The sequence below is a fragment of the Carcharodon carcharias genome, chromosome 6 (genome assembly GCF_017639515.1).
Source record: "Carcharodon carcharias isolate sCarCar2 chromosome 6, sCarCar2.pri, whole genome shotgun sequence".
Classification (NCBI taxonomy): domain Eukaryota; kingdom Metazoa; phylum Chordata; class Chondrichthyes; order Lamniformes; family Lamnidae; genus Carcharodon; species Carcharodon carcharias.
The window spans coordinates 88,328,385-88,340,770 of record NC_054472.1 but is presented as its reverse complement, the minus strand read 5'-3'; the positions used below and the strand labels follow the sequence as shown (position 1 = coordinate 88,340,770).

Below are 12,386 nucleotides of genomic sequence, written 5' to 3'. Positions count from 1 at the left end.
CTGACTTGGAAATATATTGCTGTTCCTTCATTGTCACTCGGTTAAAGTCCTGGAACACCCTATCAGCCCTGTGGGTGCACCTAATCCACATGGACGGCAGCAGTTCAAGGCGGCAGCTCATGGCTACCTTAAGGGAAATTAGGGATGGGCAATAAAGGCTGGCCTAGCCAGCGACGCTTACACCACATGAATGAAAAAAATGTGGATTTAGACAGAACAATGAAAAGTAAAATATTTATTGTTAATATGCCCCAGTTTATTACCGATGCGAATGTTTCGGTAGGTTAATTGTGAAACAGTACACTTTTTAAAAAATCTTACATCATATTTGGAAGGTGTCACTACTGTGCACCTTCAGTGCAATCCCATTGTAAAACAAAGTACAACTTCTGGCATATTAACTTGTTTTAATAACACACCAAAGTGCATACTGTTTACACTTTTCCATTTTTAGAAACTCCATAAATGGAATTTCTCTTATTCTGGACTCCTGATGCTCCAATAAAGGAATGGGTTTGCCCATAATGAAGTGAGGTGGTCCGACAAACTGCCAGTTCGTGAAACCTTAGCAACATTATCTTGACCATGTTAATTTTAGGCAACGAAAACTAAGAAAACAGCCAGTAATTCTCATAATAATGTCAGCAGCATCCTGGGGAAATAACTACAGATGCTATCTGTGTAAAAAAAAAAACTTGAAATTGTAAGGCGTCTCTTCATGCACCACCAGCACATTCTATAAGGAGTTTTCTTTGCTGAGACCGAGTACATTAAGCTGAAGGTATATTGATCTGATTGAAGAGTTTATCCTTAATAACTTGAGACATCAAGCCATGTATTGCTTCTATGGTAGTCTTGCAGCTGGAAAAAAATACAAATAAAATGACTAAATTGGAACTGCTAAAATCTAGTTTGTTTCCACAAATGAATGACCTTAGGATAGGCACCAAGTGTAGGCCAGGTACTTTCTGGAGGGGCAAAAAGACAAAGTAATCCCATTCTACAGAGCCAGAGAGGACTTGCTTTTCAATAATTACAATACATTGCAAGATGCCTTCCCATTATCTCTTCCTTCTCCCTCTTCCAACAGCTTTAAGAAAAACCAACAAAAAAAATTACATTTGCAGAATAATACCCAAATTTATATTTGTCCAATAGGCAATAAATTTTAATTCTAAAGAGAAATTCAGTTGGGAGACACTTCAACTTTAACTTTTGAAAGAATTCAGTTTTTATACACACAAACTAAATATATAGTTTGGTGGTTAGATGTGCAGTTTAAAAGATGAATATGCCCTTACCTGTCTCGTGTAGCTTTGGCTAATTTATCTTCAGATTTTCTATCATGGGTGTCCAAACCAAGCATAAAACTGCCTCGACCAAGCTGGGCTTCTGACTGTTCCAACTTTTCAGACAAGTCAAAGACTTGCCCTGTGGTGTAATCAGCATTCTGCAGTGAAAAATACAGCAAGATTTTTATTAAGATATTTCTCCACAACACAGCTGGGATGCTCAAACGATCTGCTGCAGTGCTCCACTGATGAGGGAGTGTCATAACATATAACAATGTGGCATGTTTAGATGGGCATGTGGAGATGAGAATTTATAATAGAAATATTTAGAGGTAGTAAGAGTGTACAACTTCAAAACGAGGACCATTACATTCACGCAGCCTGGTCCAAATATCCATAATCTCACCCCATTTCACCTGAAGTCTACAAGTGGTCTTAAATTTCTGTATGCAACACTAAATGAGGTCAACCAATAATATTAAAATATTAAATTTCTAATCACCCAGTTTTTTGTTTTTTTATGAATTTACCTATGTATTTAAGTTTTGTAGCTTACCAGTTTTAAAGTTGAGAATACATGGCAAGGTGATTTAATAGTATACAAATAGTATAGGGATTATACGTCTAACAGTACTGGATGGAGGAATGGGTTTTAACTTCATTTAAGATGATCCTGCATTTTGGTAGGACTAGAAGATAGTCCTGGTCTGTGACAATTCTTGGGTGGATACTCTGAAATCTGCAGTACTGCTGCAAAGCTGCTAGAGTTTGGTAGCATTGAAGAATTATTCAGCCTGGCATTACTGTGGACAGGGGTGGGGGGGGTGCAAACTAGTGACATGGGATATGGCCCATTGGTACCTTTGTGGTGTCTGCCAGCAGTGAGAGGAGAGGTGGAAAACATGGTTCTTACAGCTTGGATACAGGAGCCTGCAAGTCTAGCAGCAATAGTTTGTAGATTTCTAAGCAATCACTGCAAATATTAAATGTTCTGTGACTGTTTTCGTGACTGCATTGGCATCTGTTTCTCTGCCTGTGCCTTCTGCTCTTTGTGGAGTTCTTTCGCATCAGTGTCTCTTTTCCTGTCTCTCAAATATCAGCAATTAATGTCAGCCATGGTTCACAGTTGGTAACACACTCACCTCTGAATCAGTTGGTTATAGGTTCAAGTCTCAGGAGTGAGACTTGAGCATAGTAATCTGACACTCCTGTACAATATTGAGGGAGGTGTCATCTTTTGGATGAAACGTTAAACCAAGACCCTGTCTGCTGTCTCAAGTAGATGGAAAAGATTCCATGGCATTATTTTGAAGAGCAGGGGAGTTATCCTTTGAAGCTAATATTTATCCCTCAATCAACACTTAAAATTATTGGTTGTTACCAGTTACTGTTTGTGGAAGCTTTCTGTGCACCAATTGCCTGCCACTTTCCCACATTACAACAGTAACTACACTTCAGAAGCGCTTTATTTGCTGTAAAACGTTTTAGGAGGTTGAGCTGCAAAAGGAGCTATATAATTGCAAAATCTCTAAGAAAGAAAATATGTATTTGGCAGCAATATTTGCTTTCACAATTCAATTTTTTGTTAACACAAGAACTCTAATTAGGTTGGGGAAAGCTGCCCTTTATCCTTTGTTTAGAATGTTTCTGAAATTTGCAAAGTCATTAAGGATGAGGAAGGCCATTGGGTTAAATTTGATGCATCCAATCCAAAGCACTCTACATTTCCCCTACTGTAACTTCCAATTATTTATTGGGTTACATGGATTACAACTCCAATATTATAAGATCTGTTCCATGCATTGATTATTCTTTATAAAGAAGAATTGCTTGTTATTTATAAATCTGACTGCCAGATTGAACAAGTTCAATCTTCACAGTCCTATGCCCAAAATGACCCTGAAAAACAGTTTTCACCCAATCAGGTGACAATTTATTTTTAAAAATACAGTTCCACAAGTGTAAGGCTAATGGGACCTAGAAAACAATGTATAAAGGATAAACAAATATTAATTTAAAAAAAACAGGATCAGGATTAAACACACTCCTTTTTATAGAAATAAAATTAGAAGTAATTTAGAAGAACGAAGAAGGGCAAATTTGTGTTTAATTATATAGGTGCAAGAGCATTTAAGATACTCCTAACATTTTAGTAATGCATGTTGACATCCTGCATTGTATAGAGAGAGTCAAGACCAAGTATAGTTAGTTTTCAGGCAGAGGTGGTAGAAGGCAATGGGATAACTGAACATAGCTTGCAGACTTAATTCAAATCTCAATTTTGAAGCAATAGATTCTGTCCTTAGTTTTATATTTCCATTACAATTTTCTATGTCCATCATCATAATAGAAACTGTCTACATAAACTTTATGCATCATTTCACAGTGGTGGTGCTGTAGCATCTTAACTGTTGAGGATATAAAATTATGGCATAACCAGTGTACATTATAATTGCCTACAGCTGCATTAAGGCAAAAAGAACAAAAAAAGGATTGTTGAATATATTACTAGTAGATCTCCTGTGGCATTGCACAGAGAGCCAAGGACTCACTGTTTTACAAAAGGAGTGTTTGTGTTGTAAAGGCTTCTGATATTCAATGAATAAAAACATGGTATTTGACTAATTCAAGGAATTCTGGATTTTAATGGTGCTTTGAAGGACTGTCATTTCCCTCCATCACTGTGTGGCATATATACATATTATGCATAATAAATAATTTTCATTACTTGTCTATTTCAATGTCATCATTTCAAAGCTAAAGTACATAGGTGAGGTTGTAAGCAAGTTGTACTACAATATCGTATTTCGCAGTACTGGACAGAAGCAATTACATTCATAGAATGGTTACACCCCTGAATGAGGTCTTTCTGCCAGTCAAGCCCAGCTCAGTGCTCGTCAAGAAAGATTTAGCTAGTTCAATAGCCTACACTTTCTGTCGTCCTGAAAATTTTCTTCCCTCTTCAAATGCTTATCTATTCCAGTCTGAAAGCCACAATTGGGATAAGTTGTAGTTAGATCATTCCTGCACTTAAGTAGAAATGGGAACAATACAGGGCTTGGACAGTACTGGAGATACAGTCCTGGAGTTTCACAGTAAAGCAGTGGGGCTGCTGAGCAACGTTCCGTCTAAAATTTTTTTCTTGGATGATTTAATTAAGTGCATTGTTCCTTTAAATTATTTTGGGTAGGCTATGAATGCAGGATAGCTGAAAGGGGCCCACTCATGTGCAGCCTGTGCAGGGACTTTTGGGTTGCTGAACAGCTTACAGTGAACGTCGCTGCTGGGATTTAGAGACATTGCAAAGTGACAAATATTTACATAAGCAAAACTCACAAAACAAGCGTATATTGGAAACTGACAAAATCAAATTGTATGGATAGGAGATCTGTGCAGACTTAAGATTTGTAATAAGATATCTATTTTTTAAAAAAGGTATAAAAATTACAGCAATTAAAAAAAATGAACTTATTGACCCAACTGAAGAAAGTTCTTCTTATTCTTGCCATCTCTCTTTCCATGTCAAAGGAGGAAAGCCAGTTAGCACAAATATGGAAGGAAGAGGACGTGGAAATTGATTGTATAGGTCTTTAAGTCTGAGTATGAAGTGACAGTTGCAAAAAATTAGCTCAGGAATGGAAAGGCCACAGATGTTGGTAAGATTCCAGCAGAGTTAATTAAAACCACAGGAGAGGAAGAAACAAATGAACTCCAATTTGCAACATTAGCAGTATTTTGCTTTTACAACAAATTAACTCATGATTTCTATAAAGTCACAGTTGAAAGGGGATGATTTAATCAAACTAATGATTCTGAAAGAAAATCATTTTCTGGAAAAAAAACTAAATACCAGGACGTGTGATGAGTTTCACATCAATTTGATTCCACATGCTTCAAAAGTTTATGGTGAGGTGACAAGGTGCCCAAGAGCAAAAGTGAAACAATAGCTTGGCAAAGATAAATTTAGGTTTTGCGGAGGATATCAAACAAGAGTTATGTGAAAGTTGACTGCGGAGCATAATCAAAGGGTGTACATTTACTTTGTGGATTTAAAGGAACCTCCAATAGAGTGAATTGGGTGAAACTGATTGAGGTATCTAAAGAATAGTGGTATTGAGTGGAGAGATAGGCACCCAATAATGACTTTTTATATGGGGCATGTTAGGGTATTGGGAGAGGGAGAGGAAGCACGAATGAGAGAATTAGAACTTTTAAAGGGATTTAAAGTTTTAAATTTAAAGATTTAAAGGGAAGACCTTTTAGAACAGAGATGAGGAGAAACTTCTTTAGCCAGAGTGGTGAATCTATGGAATTCATTGCCACAGAAGGCTGTGGATGCCAGATCATTGAGTGTATTTAAGACCAAGATAGATAGGTTCTTGATTAGTAAGGGGATCAAAGGTTACAGGGAGAAGGCGGGAGAGTGAGGTTAAGAAACTTATCAGCCATGATTGAATGGTGGAGCAGACTCAATGGGCCGAATGGCCTAATTTCTGCTCCTATGTCTTATGGTCTTAACTAGGAACCAGGAGTGACTGGAAAGTGAGTGTGACAAAAGCATCGCCTATCACCTCTGTTATTCAACATATTTCAAGAAGTAACAGTCAGAGAAATGTTTAAGCAGGTAGAGGAAGGAGTCAAACTTGGAGGCCAACTATTGAAAGTGGTAAGGCTTGCTGATGACAAAGCCCTGGCAGCAAGTACCACAAGTGGACTACAAGATTGGCCGACAGCCTGAATGCTGCAGTAATGAATGATGATGGAAAGCATATTAATATGGAAATGGGAAAGTTACTAAGGTTCCTAAAAATACAGAATGAAGAGTAAGCATTTTAATAAATGAACAGTTGGATCAGCTTCGGCAATTAAACTACCAGTATATGACTGCAGGAATGTCAAGCAGTTGAGAGCTAGGATTACAATGGGAAAAGTTGTGTTTAATAAAAGAAAGAATGTTAACTGGAGAACAGAATAGAGACCTGAAATAAATTAGTGAAGTGTCTGATATGGAATGTGCTCCTGAAACATGGATGAAGTGGAAAGAAGAAGCCGGGCTTCTCAAGAGCTTGGACATGTGGGTTTGGGAAATCTTTAATGTACAAAGTGGTCCCCTCCTCTCCTACAATTGATCTTCCTCACCCAGAGGAAATAACATTAGATACAAAATATATAATTGTCAAGTAAATATCTTCATATTAAAAGGATATGCTTAATAGTGTGTTAAAAGGAGGTTACATCCATAAACTGCATCATTTTAATCAACTAACAAATTTGAACCAGCCTGAAGACTGAACTAAATCAAAGAGAAAATCATTAACTAGTATTTATGAAATTCTTCCCTCCCCCTACACACATTGAGAGATGAGTTCTCCACAGAATCACACTATGCAGAAGACATTTCCCATACTTTTTCTTCTAATTTAGAAGGCAATTTCTCCTTTAACTCTATACATAAAAGATAAAAATAACTGCACTGCTGCAATTGTTACTAGAAGTTTTCTTCCTACTCTCTTCCCCTACCCAAGTTATGACTATTAAGTTAGTCTGTAGGTATGACAATTGTAGCTGAAAGAATGAGCATTAATAAATTCTGAACAAATGGACCAGCTCTCAATTTAAATAATGCCCATGTTTCAGCACCACGTTCCATATCAAACATTTGATTAATTTATTTCTATTGTCAACCAGTCAATATTTCCTTCCTTTTTATAAAACACAACTTTCCCCATTATAATTGACTCAACTCCTCAGCATTCCTGCAGTCATTATATTTCACAGCTTTTTAAAAATTGTCTAAATTGTTCCCATTGCTCAAAATTTATTAAAATACTTACTCTTTCATCTGCATTTCTAGAAATCTGTTTGATCTATGTGTTAGGACTGGTGTAATTTGAGCAGAGAAGTAAAACCCCAAGGAATTTTACTCTACTTCACTACTGTCATGTTGGAGCTGGATTATTTTTGGTACCATTTATACTACAATCTTGGTGTCAACCTGCCCCAGTGCTACAGTTATTGTATAAATGTACACCAAGTCTATATTTTTTGATTTGTACATTGGCTACAAGCACTCTGCAGAAAAGAAAACATTCTTGCAACCTGTGAACAGGACAGGTAATATTGTACCAGCAAATAACTTTCTCACTGCCTTCATCAACCTCAAATTAAAGCAATTCAGAACCGTAGATAACTCACTGTGAGGAGGCTTGATGAACTGAGTGTGTTCACCCAATACTTGTTCCATAGAAGTTCAAGAAGTTTACGATCCAGAGATGATTTAAAATAAGTAACTTCAAGGGCATAATACCTAAAGAAAAATAAATCCTTCAGGTTACAACAAACATTTCTTATTGTATATAATCTGTAATAATGTGCTCACTGGGATTTGAAATGCTGCCATTATAATTCAATCTTCCTGTGTTGGCTGTTAGTGTTCACAAAGCAAGTTGAGCAATGGACTTTGCTACAATCACCATCAAAACTGTTTTGCACTGGACAACATTATAAGGTAAAATATACCTGTCAATATTTGAGTAGAGCACACCTCAACAAAAGAATAACTTCATCTTAGTCCAGTAAAGGTCCACATTAGGATTTGAGCTCATAACATAAGCAACACTTCATGCAGAGATGCCATTTGTATATAAGGCATTACATGAAGACCTCATCTGTTGCTGTTTAAGTGGTTCAGATGTATCTTATAGATCTTTTTGAAGGACAGGAGGGGCTTTTCAATGTCCTGGAAAACACGTTTCCCTCAATCTTTTTTTTCTTCTTTAGCCACATAATGACTGCTGGGTTTACTTGCAGGATAGTCACTGAACTTTGGTTGGAAGCACTTCAAGATATTGACATAAGGCTTGTTGAAAATGTTTAAAATTTTTTTTTTTAAATGAATAGAATTAAAATTAGATTTTCACGTAAGATAATCTGATAATGGACTTTTGTTTGCGTATATTTTAATCACCAGATACTAGTCACCAATAATTTGCAAGCTTGGGTGCTTCTAAAGCAAAAATATACCATGTATAAAGGCTTAAGTGCCCACCAACACATTCGACTGTTGGAGTGCAAGCCCATTCTCACTCTTGATCTTGTAGAATATTTTCAGTGCACCACCTAGGTATTTTGTCAAACAGTGACAAAAGTATAGTCCTAGAAACAATTCACCTGCCTGCTCACCTAGTAAATTGTATATGAAAAATAACGATTGGATAGATAGAATAAAGTTACATACACACTTTCAGTAGTCTACATAAGCAGTTAGGACCAAATGCAGTCTTCAGGTGGTGGGGAAACACTCAGTCTAGGACTCAGACCTATTTTTTTTTAACCCATAACAGTGCTGCTACTTGAGGCAGTGTGTAATTATGGTCTGACAAGTTTGCAATCCATTATCTATTCTAAATTAGAATATTGACATAAGTATGAAAAACATGAACACAGGAAATAAGGTTTTGAAGACAGGAAGGGTGAGCAAATAATATTATGGATATTAAAACCTTAGATCTGCATGCACTTACTCTAAAAATTACAATGCTTACATTTATAATGGAACTGCCCATCAAAAATAGTAGCAGCTCAAACTGTAGTGCTCTCAGACCTCAGTTTTGTATCTCCCTCTCTGGCCCTCAACATGTACTGCAGAGACTCTGATAACCCAGACTCTGATAACCCAATCAGCTGTTACTCAAACTGGTTTGTTTTGCTATTCTGTTAATATTAAATCCAAATATTATATAAAATAAGGACACAATCCAATTTTAAAATGGAGACCAAGATAAATGCTATGCCTTATAAATAATTTTTTTAAAAGTTGAACCAAGATGTGGATGTCAATCGCAAAGCCAGCATTTATTGCCCAGTCCTAAATGCTGTGAGGTGGTGGCAGTGAGCTGCCATATTGAACCATATAATCCATGTGGCATAGGCACACCATAGTGCTGTTAGGGAAGTAGTTCCAAGATTTCGATCCAGAAAGTGAAGGAACAGCGATATACTTCCAAGTCAGGAGAGTGAGACGCAAAAGGGGAACTTGCAGATGGTAATGTTCCTGCCAAGTGGTATAGGTTGCGAGTTTGGGAGATGTTATTGAAGAAGCTTTAGTGAGTTACAAACATACAAATTAGGATCAAAAGTAGCCCATTCAACACCTCAAGGTGCTCCACCATTTGATAAAGGTCATGATTAGCCTCAACGCTACTTTCTGGTCAATCGCCTAAACCCTTTGACTCCCTTGTCAATCAATCAAGGATCTAACTCAGCCTCAAAAATATTTAACAACCCAGCTTCCATTGCTCTGAGGAAAAGAATTCCACAGACTAACAACCCTCCGGCAGAATTTTCTTTTCCCAATTTCAGTCTTAAATGGGAAACCCCTCATTTTTAAACTATGTCCCCTTCTAGTCTCTCTCACACAAAGGGGAACACCCCATCAGTATCGAACCTGTCAAATCCCTTAGGATCTTATATATTTCAATACAATCACCTCTTATTCTTCTAAATTCCAAAGGATACAGGCCCAACCTGTCCTAAGATAACCCCCTCATCCCAAGAATGAGTTGAGTGAAACTTTTATGAACTGCTTCTAATGCTATTAAATCTTTTCTGAAGTACAGCAAGTCCTCACATAAATGCTGTTTTGCTTCAACATCATTAACAAAGTATGTCAGTATATCCACTTAAGTTTGCCAGTTTCACTTTAACATAATTTGCCACAGACTTGCTCTTCTGTGCCTCCTCATAAAACCTTTCTCCCAGCACTCCTGCTCTCAGTGCATCTTCCCCCTGCTGCCACCCTTGCTCCCACCCTCAGTTCCTACCTTAGGCCTTGCCAGTGCTGAACTCCATCTAGTGACAGAGGTTGGTCAGTGCAAGTAGTTCTGGGGCTTCCACTGACAACTGCACTGACCAACTTCTGCCACGAGATGGAGCCTGGTCACTCAAAGTACTGTATGGCGAGTGTCTTTATTGGATATGGTATTTTATTTATTTTATATTTGGTGATGTATTTTATTTTGCAAGTTAGTTGAGTTAGGAATGTACAGTGCTGCACACATAGTATAGTATTTCAACTAATACATTTTTAAAAATTTGTTCATGGGATGTGGGTGTTGCTGGCTGGGCCAGCATTTATCGCCCATCTCTAATTGGCCTTGTTCAGAGGGCATTTAAGAGTCAACCACATCTCTGGGTCTGGATTCACAGGTAGGCCAGACCAGGTATGGACAGATTTCCTTTACGAACGAGCAGCAGTAGGTTATTCAGCTCGAGCCTGCTCCATCATTTAATAAGATCATGGCTGATTTGATAGTACATTGGAAATTTCTCATCCAGAAAAGACAAAGGAACCTAACTGACTTTAACACTGATTCTTATAGTAACCTACAATTCACTTAAAGTTGCAATTTTCAGGAATGCAACCACAACTTAATGACAACTTACGGTAAGATGACCAAAACTTTACACAGTACTCTAGGTGATCATTTGAGCACTTTTTTGGTGCCATTCAAAGCACTGCTTGTACAGCTAATCCTTGTGGCTATTGACCCATCTATGTTCCAAGCCTTGATGCAGAGAGAGCAGCACCCAGAAAAGAAAATAAATCATCTACTGACCCTGATACAACAGACCATCTCATCAAATCTCTCAACACTGCACGTCACACCAGATGGGAGGAAACAGCAGTGGGGCTCAATTTCACTCATTCCAGTCATAAATGCTAGATTCATCACATTGGAGCAACCCAAAAATCACCTACATTAACTCACCCATAGTCAGCCCAAACCAAGTTGCCAGTCATCTGTTCCATGTAGCAGAGACACCAGTGGAAAAGAACAAAAACGCACCATCTATAACGAACTGAAAAAACACCAGGAACATGCAGAACATTACAGTCCTGAATCCTTCAAGATCACAGAAATAGAGAAAGCATTAAAAGGCCTAAAATGTGGCAAAGCAGTGGAATATGGCAACATCACACCAGCATTCTTGAAACAACTTGGTCCCTGTGCACAGGCCTAGCTGACTCAGTTCTACACAAGGATCATAAGTTCAAACTCATTCATGGAGCTTGGCGTTTGGCAAAAATCACTACCATTCCAAAACCTGGAAAAAGGTTTTTGACCAATTTCACTACTGTGTGCATGCTTTAAGATCTTTGAGTGTCTTATCCTACAACGCATGTCTCTGGAAGTAGAGACCATCCTTAATGTTGACCAAACTGATTTCTGTTAAGGCAAGCAGCATATGTGACCGAGTTCTGGCACTCACTACTTGCATCAAAAATTAGCTTCCAAAAGAGCCTGAAGACAGGACAGTGCTACTGGACCTCACAGCTAGCTATGGCACACAGTGTGCCACACTAGCTTGCTCCTAAAGCTGCAAAGAGTGCTTCTACCATGGGTCAGGGCAATTGTTGAAACACTCCTTTGAAACAGATGATTCAGAGTCACCTTTGGAGAGGGAGAAGACTGGCCATGAACAAGGCTGTTCAACATATTTTAAGGGGAGGTGATGGCTTAGTGGTAGGGTCGCTGGCTAGTAATCCAGAAACCCAAGGTAATGCACTGGGGACCTGGGTTCAAATCCCACCACAGCAGATGGTGGAATTTGAATTCAAATTCAATAAAATTCTGGAATTAAAAGCCTAATGATGACCATGAAACCATTGTCCACTGTTGTAAAAGTTCACTAATGCCCCTTTGGGGAAGGAAGTCAGTCTGCCGTCCTTACTTGATCTGGCCTACATGTGACTCCATAGCAATATGGCTGACTCTTAAATGCATTCATGCCACTCAGTTGTATCAAACCACTACAAAGTCATAAAAAGGAATGAAACTGGACGGACCACCTGGCATCGACCTGGGCACCGGAAACGACAATGGCAATCTCAGCCCTGTTGATCCTGCAAAGTTCTCCTTGCTAACATATAGGAGCTAGTGCCAAAATTGGGGGAGCTGTCTCACAGGCAAGTCAAGCAATAGCCTGACAGTCATACTCTCAGAATCATACCTTACAGAACAGACCCAAAAGAGGGGGCAGTAGAGTGGTATACAGTGGGGAGGGAGTTGCCCTGGGACTCCGGACCCCATG

At 38.3% G+C, this 12,386-nt stretch overlaps 1 protein-coding gene across 1 annotated transcript in view; it reads right to left on the bottom strand.

The window, feature by feature from the left end:
• Positions 1–220: 220 nt before the first annotated feature.
• cops5 (COP9 signalosome subunit 5) overlaps positions 221–12,386 on the bottom strand; it is a 41,590-nt gene continuing 29,424 nt past the window's right edge. The window contains exons 6-8 of the mRNA XM_041190497.1: positions 7,488–7,599; positions 1,302–1,450; positions 221–861 (exon numbers count right to left, since the gene is read on the bottom strand). Of these exons, the coding sequence (XP_041046431.1) occupies positions 771–861; positions 1,302–1,450; positions 7,488–7,599 (352 nt within the window). The 3' untranslated portion in view covers positions 221–770. The remainder of the gene's footprint in view (positions 862–1,301; positions 1,451–7,487; positions 7,600–12,386) is intronic.